This window comes from Vipera ursinii, assembly GCF_947247035.1.
Source record: "Vipera ursinii genome assembly, chromosome: 2".
Taxonomy (NCBI): Eukaryota; Metazoa; Chordata; class Lepidosauria; order Squamata; family Viperidae; genus Vipera; species Vipera ursinii.
This window is the reverse complement of record NC_139513.1, coordinates 58,556,767-58,568,712: the sequence shown is the minus strand read 5'-3', so window position 1 is coordinate 58,568,712 and position 11,946 is coordinate 58,556,767. Positions and strand designations below refer to the sequence as shown.

The 11,946-nt window shown below is 41.1% G+C and overlaps 1 protein-coding gene across 1 annotated transcript in view; it reads left to right on the top strand.

Annotated features, from left to right (window-relative positions):
* CACNA2D3 (calcium voltage-gated channel auxiliary subunit alpha2delta 3) overlaps nt 1–11,946 on the top strand; it is a gene marked incomplete at its 5' end in the record, with an annotated part of 613,685 nt that overhangs the window by 209,076 nt on the left and 392,663 nt on the right. Inside the window, one exon of the mRNA XM_083353347.1 lies at nt 2,228–2,287. Within this exon, the coding sequence (XP_083209473.1) occupies nt 2,228–2,287 (60 nt within the window). The remainder of the gene's footprint in view (nt 1–2,227; nt 2,288–11,946) is intronic.

Sequence of the window (11,946 nt, the reverse complement as noted above, 5' to 3'; positions counted from 1 at the left end):
GAACAGAACAGAACAGAACAGAATAGAATAGAATAGAATAGAATAGAATAGAATAGAATAGAATAGAATAGAATAGAGCTGGAAGGGACATTGGAGGTCTTCTAGTCCAGGCCCCCACTCAAGCAGGAGAACCTATACCATTTTAGACAAGTGACTGTCTAGTTTCTTCTTAAAAACCTCCAGTGATGGAGTGCCCATGATTTCTGGAGGCAAGCTGTTCCACTAGTTAATTGTCCTCATTTTAGGAAGTTTCTTCTTAATTCCAGGTTGCTTCTCTCTTTGGTCAGTTTCCAACCATTGTTTCTTGTCCTGCCCTTTGGTGCTTTGGAGAATAGTTTGATGCCCTCTTCTCTGTGGCAGCCCCTCAAATACTGGAATACTGCTATCATGTCTCCCCTATTTCTTTTTTTCTTTAAACTAGCCAAACCCAAGTCCTGCAGCCGTTCTTCATATGTTTTAGTCTCCAGGCCTTTGATCATTTTAGTTACTCTTCTCTGAATTTGGTTTCACTCCGCTCAGCTTATTCCCTCAAAGATTTGAACCTTTAAATCAAGAGCAGGAAAAATTCAGAACCAGTGTTTCAGTATAAGGGTCCCACAAAAGAGAAACAATGTTAGTGTATCATCAGTTAGGCTAAACTTACTCCCGTTGCTCTTTTCCAACTCACTCTGCAGGTAAAATGAGTAGGGGAAGAACTTTAAAGTTTATTTTCATGAAATCAATATCAAATATAACCAGGTTGAAGGCACACGAGCTTCACTCAGTTCCATAGTCTTTGATACAGCCACCTCCCAGCAATTTTCTCCCCAAGATGGCTTCTGATGGGGCAGATAACACCACTGGGGTTCAGCCATAAAGTCTGAACAACGTGACTTCAATGTGCTTGATAATATAATGCTTTTGAAATAATTGTTTTTCATTTAATTTTTAGCTTACATGGTTCTGATTGTTTTATTGATAATAGTTTTGTTATATTTATTTTCTGCCCTAAAATTGCTCTTTTGGGGATCAAAAGTCAAGTTTGTTTATAGTTACCACTAAAAAGAATTCATGTGTACAAATGAGAAATGCTTAAATATATGAAAATGTTTGGTTACTCTAAGTAGAAAGGCTTTTACATGAATGTGATTCCTGTTACATTGACAGTTTTGCTCTTATGGAAATATTTATTATACTGTTGTATACACTGTACACAAGAAGCTGTTTTCCCTGCCAATGTTCATACTGTGTATGTTGTCATTGAAGGAGGGGCTGCTTGTCTGGCGAAGCACTGCAAGTAGTTCTCCTTGATGCAGCTCCATTCCTGCTCATTTTGGGTTAAAGAGTAACTAAGTCCAAATTAACTTATATTTCGATAGTGACAAGAAAAGTCAAATACTCTTGTAGCCTGTGCATCCACTGAATATAGCTTCTTTAAACAGGAGCCAAAAGGAACTTGAGGAGAACATGAAAACCTTTTTGGCTGCATTGTTGGGAAAGAAAGAAAAGGAGAACATTTGTATGTTAAGATAAATAGTTGCTCTTCATTTAATGTCCATGTAGAAGTCTTTCTTTCTTGTTTAAAGTATAGGTATTCAATATTAACATTACTGTATTGCTAATTCTGATGTGCCTGGAAATTCTGGATCAATAACAAACTAAATTGAGATCTTTGAATTATAGCATCCACCAGTGAGATTCAAGGGATTGACTGCTCGTGATGTAGGAGAGTCATTTTTATGCAGCATAAATGCTGCTGTTTGAGGAAAAAAGTCACCGAAACATTTTACACAAAGTTCAATTATATATAAAGTCCTTTGACCTCTTTTACTTCAGTGCTTTTTTCACACAGAGAAGAGGGGAGACGTTATTTAAAATGCCTGCAACAGCCATTTTAGACTTTTTCAAAAATTTATAATGAAGTTGGTTGAATATTCATGACTGTACCCAAGAAAATCACTACTCTGGAAAAAAATGTCTTTGCATTGCATAAAGTACCTACTGTAGTATTTAATATATTCATATATAGGAACACTTGACATGACTGAGATTACCACAAAGGATTTGATGTCCCTATTTGTACATGCCTACCCTTACCCCAAGTCATTTTCTTTACAGAAAACAAATATAGTAATTTGTATAGTGGAACTAAGTAAGTTCAACTTAAAAACTACCTTTTGATTATCAATGTGGGAGAAAAATCAGATTTCTAGGAAGTAATTTTACTTTTTTTTATATTTCTGTTTAGCGCCTTGTTGAAGCTGCAGAAGAAGCTCACCTGAAACATAAATTTGATGATGATTTACAGGTAAGAAATATCTGACTTCAGCAATTATAATCATGAATTCATGTTTCATGAATTGCTACCACTATTCATAGAAGTAAAAGTAGAACCTATAAAAAAACTATGGTAAAGAATGGAAATGCCTTCTCTTTATAGAATCCAAACCATGGTCATCTAAACATTGCTGTTCTAAAGAAGTTATTAAACAATAGCAATATGATGCCTGTTTGTTATTAAAGTGACAGAAGTATTCTTTTAAAAAGTTGTTTTTCAAAAGATTTGATGGTAAATAAATCCTACTAGAGGTTGAATAAGTTGAAAGGGCTAGGTAATAATAAATTACAAAAGCCTATGGGAAGACATAAGCAGGAAATGAGCTAAAATCATCCTATTGCTTCTGCTATTGGAAATCATATAAGCTGTTGTAACAAATATCCATTGGGATTTGCTTAATTTCCAAGAATTTACCCACTGATGTATAGCAAATTCCAAATTGTTATAGCAAGTTCCCTCATTTAACTATTGACCATATTTTTTTTTTAAAAAAATAGTATTGGTTTTACCTGAATTGAGGACAGATATCCAGTTTGGCTATCTTCATTTTCTATTATAAGAGAAAAGGAAAAAATAAGTAAAATTCATTTTCTATACATCACTGCATATCTCTATTTATCACATTTTTTTGTAGCTGGGCATCAGTAGCTGTGTATAGGGATAAGCATCACATTTCTGGAGAGGAAAAAAAATAGGGTTGTCAATTTGTCCAAATTTCAACAGGTGAAGGAGAAATTCTTCTATAAAGAGCAGGACTCCCACTTACTGGTGAGAGTGTGGAATGGGACAATTTGCCATGGCCAACTCGTCACGGCCGTCTCACTGTGGCCATTTTGCTAAAGCCAACCTGCCATGGCCATCTCACTGTGGCTAACTTACCATGGGACAACATGCTATGGCCAACTTGCCACAGAAAACTTGCCATGGACAATTTCATGTGGGATAACTCAATGTGATTAATGTTATCTGCCACTGTTTCTTCAACATCATTTCCATTTTAATTACCACCTCTGATTAAAAAAAAAGCTAATGGAAAAAGGTCTTTCATAGGACTGAATGAGGGCTAGGAAAGCAGAGAAATTTGAAAGTGCTAATGAGATAGTTTTACAAAAAAGATCACTTTTATAGTGAACTCTTAGCCAACTCATAAAACATCTAAAAACAAGACTACTTAACATCTATCATGATAATTCCTTCAAAATTCTCTTCTCCATTGAGATAATTTCTCTGTTAAGTTCTGTTTCATCAAAATGAATTAAGTACTGATAGCAAAATTATGCAGGAGAATTTTACCTGCCTTATTTCTTGTTGCATTAAAAAGCCTGATGTGTTTATGTAATTTGATTCAGTGTTTTGTAGGGGTTTTTTTCCTCCTTTTCCCCCAGCTCCATAATATTTTTCTTCTGATGCATGTTGACTAGATCTTTATACATTATCTCAGGTCTTTTGCAGCATATGTTTGTACAAAAATAGTGTTGGTTTTATTTACAGATTATAGCACAGTGTATTTATGTGAATGGGTTGCAGTGTTTATTATGACCAATATAGTGCAAAAGTTTAAAATTAAACACATAGAAATAATGTTTTCAAATATATTTAAAAGATCTATGATGGAGACAGAATTTAAATATAGCTCAAATATCCATTTCCATTTTAGTATAATTTAAAGTATTATTAAAGTTTACAATCAAAAGGATTGTATATGTAATTTTAATATTCCACTCTATTTTGTTTTTTTTTCTAATAGCCAGAAGAATTGATTGCCCAAATCAAGCAAAAGCATTGTTATATAATTCATGATTTAAGATGCCTTTTTCCAGAATTTGCACATATCTTAAATTTTTGTTTGTGAAAGTGTTGAGCTCTTTTAGATTAAAAGCCATTGGAGTTGGCAGCATTAGCAGCACAATCTAATATCTGACAGAGGCCTTATTGTTTATTGTTGTCATGGGCCATTAAACTAATCAATTGTTAATCTTGATTTTGACAACCTCACTGCCACCCTTCAAGGAAATCGAGGTGGCTCTTTATTAAAATGCAACAATAGCAAGTCCTTATAATACCTTCTGCTCAATGGAAAGTAATGACTGGGCTCCTTTACTTTGGAAGGGAATTTATAAAATTGGTAGTGCATTCAAGGAAAGACAAAACTCCATCCTTTCTTTGACAGATAGCATTGTAAAATCTGATTCAAAATGTCTTAGATGTTTTCATTCTGTGTAAGAGGACTTGTTTTTCAACCTTCAGCCCTTTTAAATTTCATTTGTGGTATTTTTTTTTATCTTTGTAAAGTGGCCGAGAAGGCTATTCTCTTTGTTTTGTCTTACACATGTCTCCTTCCCTCTGCAGCTTGCTGATTGGAAAAGGCCTGTGGGTGAATAGTCTTTCTCTTGAAATTAGTTAGAGCAGGGAAATAGGAAGGGTGCAGATCAGTAGTGAGATGTTAATACCAAGAAAGATAGGGATATACACACTCTGATTAGGCAGCAATAAACCACAAGTCTGTTTTCTATCCAACAGTCTATCAATAAACTTGCCTAGAATTTCTTTCAGAACAACTATTTTTTGCTATTTTCTGTGATGAAATAATACTCAGAGGAATTAGTAGTAGTATATTGAAGGAGATTGTTTGTTCCCTATTACTACACTGTAAGGAGTTAATCCAATTCTGGACACAATAAATCCAGGTGCCACATGTATGTAATGGAAATGTAAATACGGAAATATTTATGTAGAATATTTCTTTAGATATGGATGCCAACCCACCCCTCTTTCTTTCTATAAAAATGGTCTTTTGATTCTTTACAATGTCATTCTTAAATTTAGCTCGCACCAAATAGACTGGAAATTTGATTCTCAGATTTTCTCTCACTTGCATCCTGGTGTTTCTAACAAAGGTTGGGAGAAGGCTGCAGGGAGAGCTCCCTCTGCTGATGTTGTATGTCATCATGCACCTGATTAGCACTGCAGTGTGAAAGATTAAGCTTGACTCAGAAACTTTATTTGACAGTAAGTTCCATGCTCTTACTTCAGAGTAAATTAATACAAATAGAATTGGTCTTCCGTTGTGTTTGGAAGGAATTCATTTATTGTTGGAAAATTACAGAGAATAAGAAATAGAATAATAAAAAATTATTTAATTTAATTTAATTTAATTTAATAATATTTCTATACCGCCCTTCTCCCTGAGGACTCAGGGCGGTTCACAGGGCAAAAGTGAAATACAAAATACAAACATTAAAAAGAAATTAAATGATTGCCCAAGTTAAAACAATTGATATACAATTATAAAACCCCAAAGATAAAATTAAGAATGCAAAAAATAAAAAAACCCCACCAATCCCCATCAGGCTAGGCCGGCTTGTACAAACAAAAATGTCTTGAGATCGCGACGAAAGGAGCGAAGATCGGGCGCCATCCGGAGCTCTACCGGTAACTGATTCCACAGCTCCGGAGCGCCCACAGAGAAGGATCTCCCCCTGGGGGCCACCAATCGACATTCTCTGATCGGTGGCACCCTGAGGAGGCCCTCTCTGTGGGAACGCACAGGGCGCAGGGAGCTTGATGCCGGCAGCAGATGTTCCCTGAGGTACTCCGGCCCCATGCCATGGAGGGCTTTGAACACCATTACCAGTACCTTGAATCTCACCCGGAAGGCAACTGGCAACCAATGCAGCTCACGGAGCAAAGGTGTAACGTGGGAGTATCGTGAGACTCCCAACACAACTCTCGCGGCTGCATTCTGTACCAGTTGGAGCTTCCGGGTGGTCCTCAAGAGCAGCCCCATGTAGAGAGCGTTGCAGTAGTCCAGACGAGAGGCCACGAGCGCATGAGTGACCGTGCATAAATCATCCCGGCTAAAATAGGGCCGCAACTGGCGCACCAGGCGAACCTGGGCGAAAGCCCCCCTAGTCACAGCTCCTATATGGTCTTCCAAGGTGAGCCGTGAATCTAGGAGGACTCCCAAGTTGCGAGCCCTATCTACGGGGGGTAATAGTTCACCCCCCATAGCAAGAGGTGGAATGTCCGAATAAACCCGGGATGAAGATATGCAAAGCCACTCAGTCTTGTCGGGGTTGAGTTGAAGTCTGTTCCTCCCCATCCAGACCCGAACCGCCTCCAGGCAACGGGACATCACGTTGAGGGCATCATGGGTGGTTTGGGGTCGAAAGGAAAAGTTGGGTATCATCAGCGTACTGACGATACCCAACTCCAAAACCACGAATGATCTCACCCAGCGGTTTCATGTAGATGTTGAACAGGAGAGGCGAGAGGACCGACCCCTGAGGAACTCCACAAACGAGAGACCTTGCGGTTGACCTCTGCCCTCCTGCCAACACCGACTGCGAACGTCCCTGGAGATAGGAGGAGAACCACTGTAAGACCGTGCCTCCCACTCCCAGTCCCCTGAGACACCACAGCAAGATACCATGGTCGATGGTATCGAAAGCCGCCGAGAGGTCTAATAGGACTAGAACAGAGGAATATCCCCTGTCCCGAGCCCTCCAGAGATCATTCACCAGCGCGACCAATGCCGTCACCGTGCTGTGCCCGGGCCTGAAACCCAATTGGTACGGGTCTAGATAATCCGCTTCATCCAGGACCAGAGGGAGCTGATGCGCCACCACACTCTCAACAACCTTCGCAAGAAAGCGAAGGTTGGAGACAGGACGAAAGTTGTTCAATACAGCTGGGTCCAAGGCAGGCTTCTTGAGGAGAGGCCTCACCACCGCCTCTTTCAAGACGGCGGGGAAGCTACCCTCACTCAAAGAAGCCGATATAACTGCCTGGAACCAGCTGCGTGTCCTCTCCCGGGCTGCATAGACCAGCCAGGAAGGGCACGGGTCCTATAAACATGTGGTGGTGCTCAGCCTCCCCATGATCCTGTCCACTTCCTCTGGAGTCACAGAATCAAACTCATCCCAGGTGGTATCGACAAGACCGCCCGTGTCCTGATCGCCAGACTCTGCGCAGTCAGAGTCCAGACCGGTCCGAATCCGAGCGATTTTGTCCGACAGATGCTGGTTAAACTCCTCGGCACGACCCTGCAAGGGATCCTCCCTCACCTCCTGATTTAGGAGGGAGCGAGTCACCCTGAACAGGGCGGCCGGGCGATTATCTGCAAACGCGATAAGGGTGGCGAAGTGGTTAGACCTCGCCTCCCTTATCGCAGTGAGATAAGACCTAATGTGGGCTCTTAGTTGCAATCGGTCGGATTTGGATCGGCTGGATCTCCAACCGCTCTCTAGGCCCCGTCTCCGACGCTTCATCTCCCGGAGCTCCGCAGAGAACCATGGAGCTCAACGGGATCTGCACCGGGTCAGGGGCCGCAGGGGTACAACTCGGTCAAGAGCCTCAGTGGCCGTCCTTTCCCAGGCTTCCACTAAGGCATCTGCCGAGCTGTGAGCAAGGGAGGCAGGTGGGGACCCCAGCACCGCCTGGAACCTCTGGGGATCCATTAAGCGTCTGGGGCGGTACCATTTAATTGGTTCCATACACCCACGGCGGGGGGTGGCAAAACGGAAGACCAGCCGCAGGAGATGATGATCGGTCCATGACAGGGGCATAATATTTGGAGAGCCCCCACCAAGATCATCTAACCACCTTCCAGATAAGAAAACTAAGTCAAGGGTGTGGCCTCCCTCATGAGTCGGTCCCAAAATTACTTGCGTCAGGTCCATGGCCGTCATGGAAGCCATGAACTCCCGAGCCAACTCAGATGATCCTCCCAGGGATGGTAGATTGAAGTCCCCCAAAACTATAAGTTTCGGGAACTCAATCACCAGCCCAGAGAGGACATCGAGCAGCTCAGGCAGGGCTGCTGCTGCGTGACTAGGTGAAAGGTACACCAGCAGCAAGCCCAACTGTGCACCAGGGCCGCATCTCAGAAAGAGAGACTCACACCCGACTATCTGGGGAACGGTGGCCTCCCGCGGACACAAGGTCTCCCTCATAACAACAGCCACACCCCCACCCCTACCCTGAGCCCGAGGCCAGTGCAGCACCCGGAAACCTGGTGGGCAAAGGTCAACCAGAGGAATCCCGCCCTCTGGGCCCAACCAAGTCTCCGTGATGCAAGCCAGGTCCACCTGCTCACCCTCGACCAAGTCGTGGACGAGAGGAGCCTTATTAGAGACAGACCTGGCATTCAAATACACCAGCCGGAGCTCGGGAGGCTGCACACCCTCACTCCCGGGACCTTGGGGCAGAGCCAGAGGGTCAGAGTGCCCCACCGCTTGTAAGTAGCGGAGAGGCCTTCCCTGAGATCGATACGGCCATCTGCTCCTACATCTGCTGCCATTCCCTGATGTCGTGGGAATAGGTAGCCCCACGACCAGCCCTGGAGCCCCGGAGGCAACCGACCCCCGTTCCTCCCCCCTGCGATCTACATCGGCACTAGCCAGAACAGAGGTTGTTGGATCGCCCCCCCTTGTCCAAACAACCAAAAGAACCCTCCCACCTCCCTAACCCCCTAAAAAATTTAAACAAGAAAATAATCAGGGGCCTCTTGTTAGGTCTACGTCGAAGGCCCCTACCCGTGCCCAGCCAACTCTCAGGGTCCCAATAAATGGGCCCTTCCTCGAGGTTATAATCGGCTAGAAAGGCGGGTCGCACCCAGGAAGGGGGAGCACCACTGAGGGCGAACAAGTCCGTTGAAGAATATTTAAAGGAAGGCATAAAAAGCAGTCCGGATCGCAGGCAGTCCATAGATAATAGTCCGTAAGGAGGATCTGTTCAGAGGATAAATAGGTGTCCCAGGCCTCCGTCCAGCCGCTGCCACTCAGCTGGATAAACCCCCCGGGCAGGCCTACCACCGTCCTCTCACGACGGCCGCAGAGCCAGTTCTCAGGGGGATGGTTGTCTGGAACAACCGCTCTGGGTATAGCATGCCCCATAGAGCTCTCACCTCTAGGGGCAGCAGATGTAAGTTCAAGCCATCCTCTCACGATGGCTAATACCCAGAGTTCTCTGAGTCCTTTGGGGGTATTGTGTAAAGGGCAATTTATCTACAGTCACTATATATCTTTATCTTTCTTTTCCGGTGTTCGGATCTTTTCAGTCAGTCAGTTTCAATCTATAAGTGTGTGTGTGTGTGTATAAAAAATTGTGAATTTTCATACTGAGTTCTCCAGAAAAAAAACATTTAAACACCTATTCTAACAGTGCAAGCATGGGCTATGATACAGATAGTATTTGAGATGGCTATAGAAATCTTAAATCAGGTATGTCCAACCAATGGTCCATAGGCCACATACAGCCCTGGACAGCTAGTAATGTAGTCCCACAATAAAAAATGAAACAAAAATAAAGGAAGTGTGTTATTTATATGCAGTAACTATATTATATATTTTATATTCTGCACAAGACAATTCCTCTTCACTCAGTGAGGCCCAGGCAAGCCAAAAGATTGGACAATCATGTCTAAATGATATTGTCTCTTCATCAAAAAACATAAATCAAAGTACAACTATGTCACTAGAATCCAAAATGATATGTTTGTTGGATGTGGAAACATAACTTTAAGAAAATGTGTAATTAAAGCTTTAACTATTCCATTTGATCTTAAGAAACTTGCTATGATATCTGGGACTCACAGATTCTAACTATAGTAGACTAAGCTATGGCTCAACTTGAGAAAAGTTTTGAGCCACATAGCTGCATTGTTACTTGTGTTCTTTTCAGTAAAAGGTATAATGGATCAGTAACTAGAATAAAAAACATAAAAACAACAGTTTTAAAACAATACAACATTGAACATTACTGGGTCTTGAAATTTTTCCCCAAAACTCCTTGACTGATTAAGTGCCATCCAGTTAGTGTCAACCTTTAGCACCAGATAGATACATTTTTCTCCACAGTGATCCACTTGTTTTTCAGATTTACCAGTGAATTCAGAATTATCAGTGAATCTGTCCACTTGGTTACTGCTCATCTTCTTTTTCCTTTCCCCTTTCTCAGCATTAGAGCCTTTTCCAGAGACCTTGGTCTTTGCATAATGTATCTGAAGATAATTGGAGCCTATAACAAAGCTACTGAATAAAAGAGTTGGAAGGGACCTCGGAGGTCATCAAGTCCCTGCTCAAGCAGGAGACCTTATACCATTTCAGACAAAAGACTGTTGACTACAGTCTGTTCTTAAAAACCTCTGTGTTGGGGCACCTGCAGCTTCTGAAAGCAAGCCATTCCACTGGTTGATTGTTTTCTTGTTATTTGTGCTTTAAATTACTACTCTAGGTTGATTTGTTCAGTTTGTTTTCTTGGTTGTCCAAGATAATATTAGGGGTCTTCTTCAATACTAAACTTCAAAAGCATCAATAGTCACAGTTTAAGGTTAGCAATGAATTTTTAACAAGAATATTGCAGATTTTATGATATCTGTTGTTAGCATTGGGTCACACACTGTTCACACAGTTAATTAAACATTGAAACTTTGCAATTATTTCTGATAAAACCATATCCCAGATAAAATTTTTGATTATTGTAGCTCTTCTCAAATAAATTGAAGTTGTATCAGTAAATGGTGCATTGTGCCCTGCATTTTTACATCATTACAATTGTGAAGATCTAAAAAAAAATACATTGAATTTCTTTTAATTACAATATGATAAATAACAATGCTTTGTTAGAAAAATGAAATTACTGTTCATTTCTCCGCTCCATTCCAGAGCTATTCAAGCATACCCTTCTTAATTTGATTAATATATTTGAAAGTAAATAAATTAATTAAATAAGCAGCTTATTATTCTGGCATTTACATAAAGCACACTTTAATTATTCCTCCATGTTCTTTTTAAGGATAGTGTCCTATCTGAGAAACAGAGAGAAAAATATATACATTCTGAAACAAGGCAGAAGGAATGAGAGAAAATTCTGAATCACTGAAATAAAAAATTCATGCAAATCAATAGAATGAAAAATATTGTTCAATTTGAACCATATCTTGGGATCTATCTGTTCCCTGTTGATAGGAACTTTTCAAACCCTCATTTTGATTCTTGATTTGATCTTTGAACTCTGAGAGTTTTACTATCCTTCTTTAAAATCTGCATCTGGAAGTTTTTGAAGGGGAAGATTTATTTATTTAATTAACACATTTAATATGACTGTCCATCTCACACAAAGCAACCCTGGGAGGCATACAACAATTGAATAAAGCAGAAAATAAATAAAAGCAATCCTTATGAAAAAGTTAGAAAAATATTCCGATAAAAATATTATAAAATGTTATTTTAAATATACAAATCCCACAAAAAGAGCAAACATGTAAATCACAGTGGAGTCATCTAAAAATGTCTCTGGCTCCTCAAACTTGCCTGAAGCCTTAACCAGATCTTTAGGGATTTCTCTATGAGCATGGAAAGATCATGTCTAACTTCAGGGAGGAGAATGTTCCACAAGAAGGGTGCCACAGCAGAGAAGGCCCACCTTCTGGGACCCACCAAATGCAAGTCCCTGGCTGATGGACCCTGTAATATGCCTTCCCTGCCAGATCAAATGAGGTGGGCTCGTGTAAGATTCTTATTTGCAAGGATGATCCTAAGCATGTCCTGCCAAATGCACAAATTCCCCTTTCAATGTTCCTTGAACTTCATCATCATGAACAACATGAATTTAACCACGATCTGGAA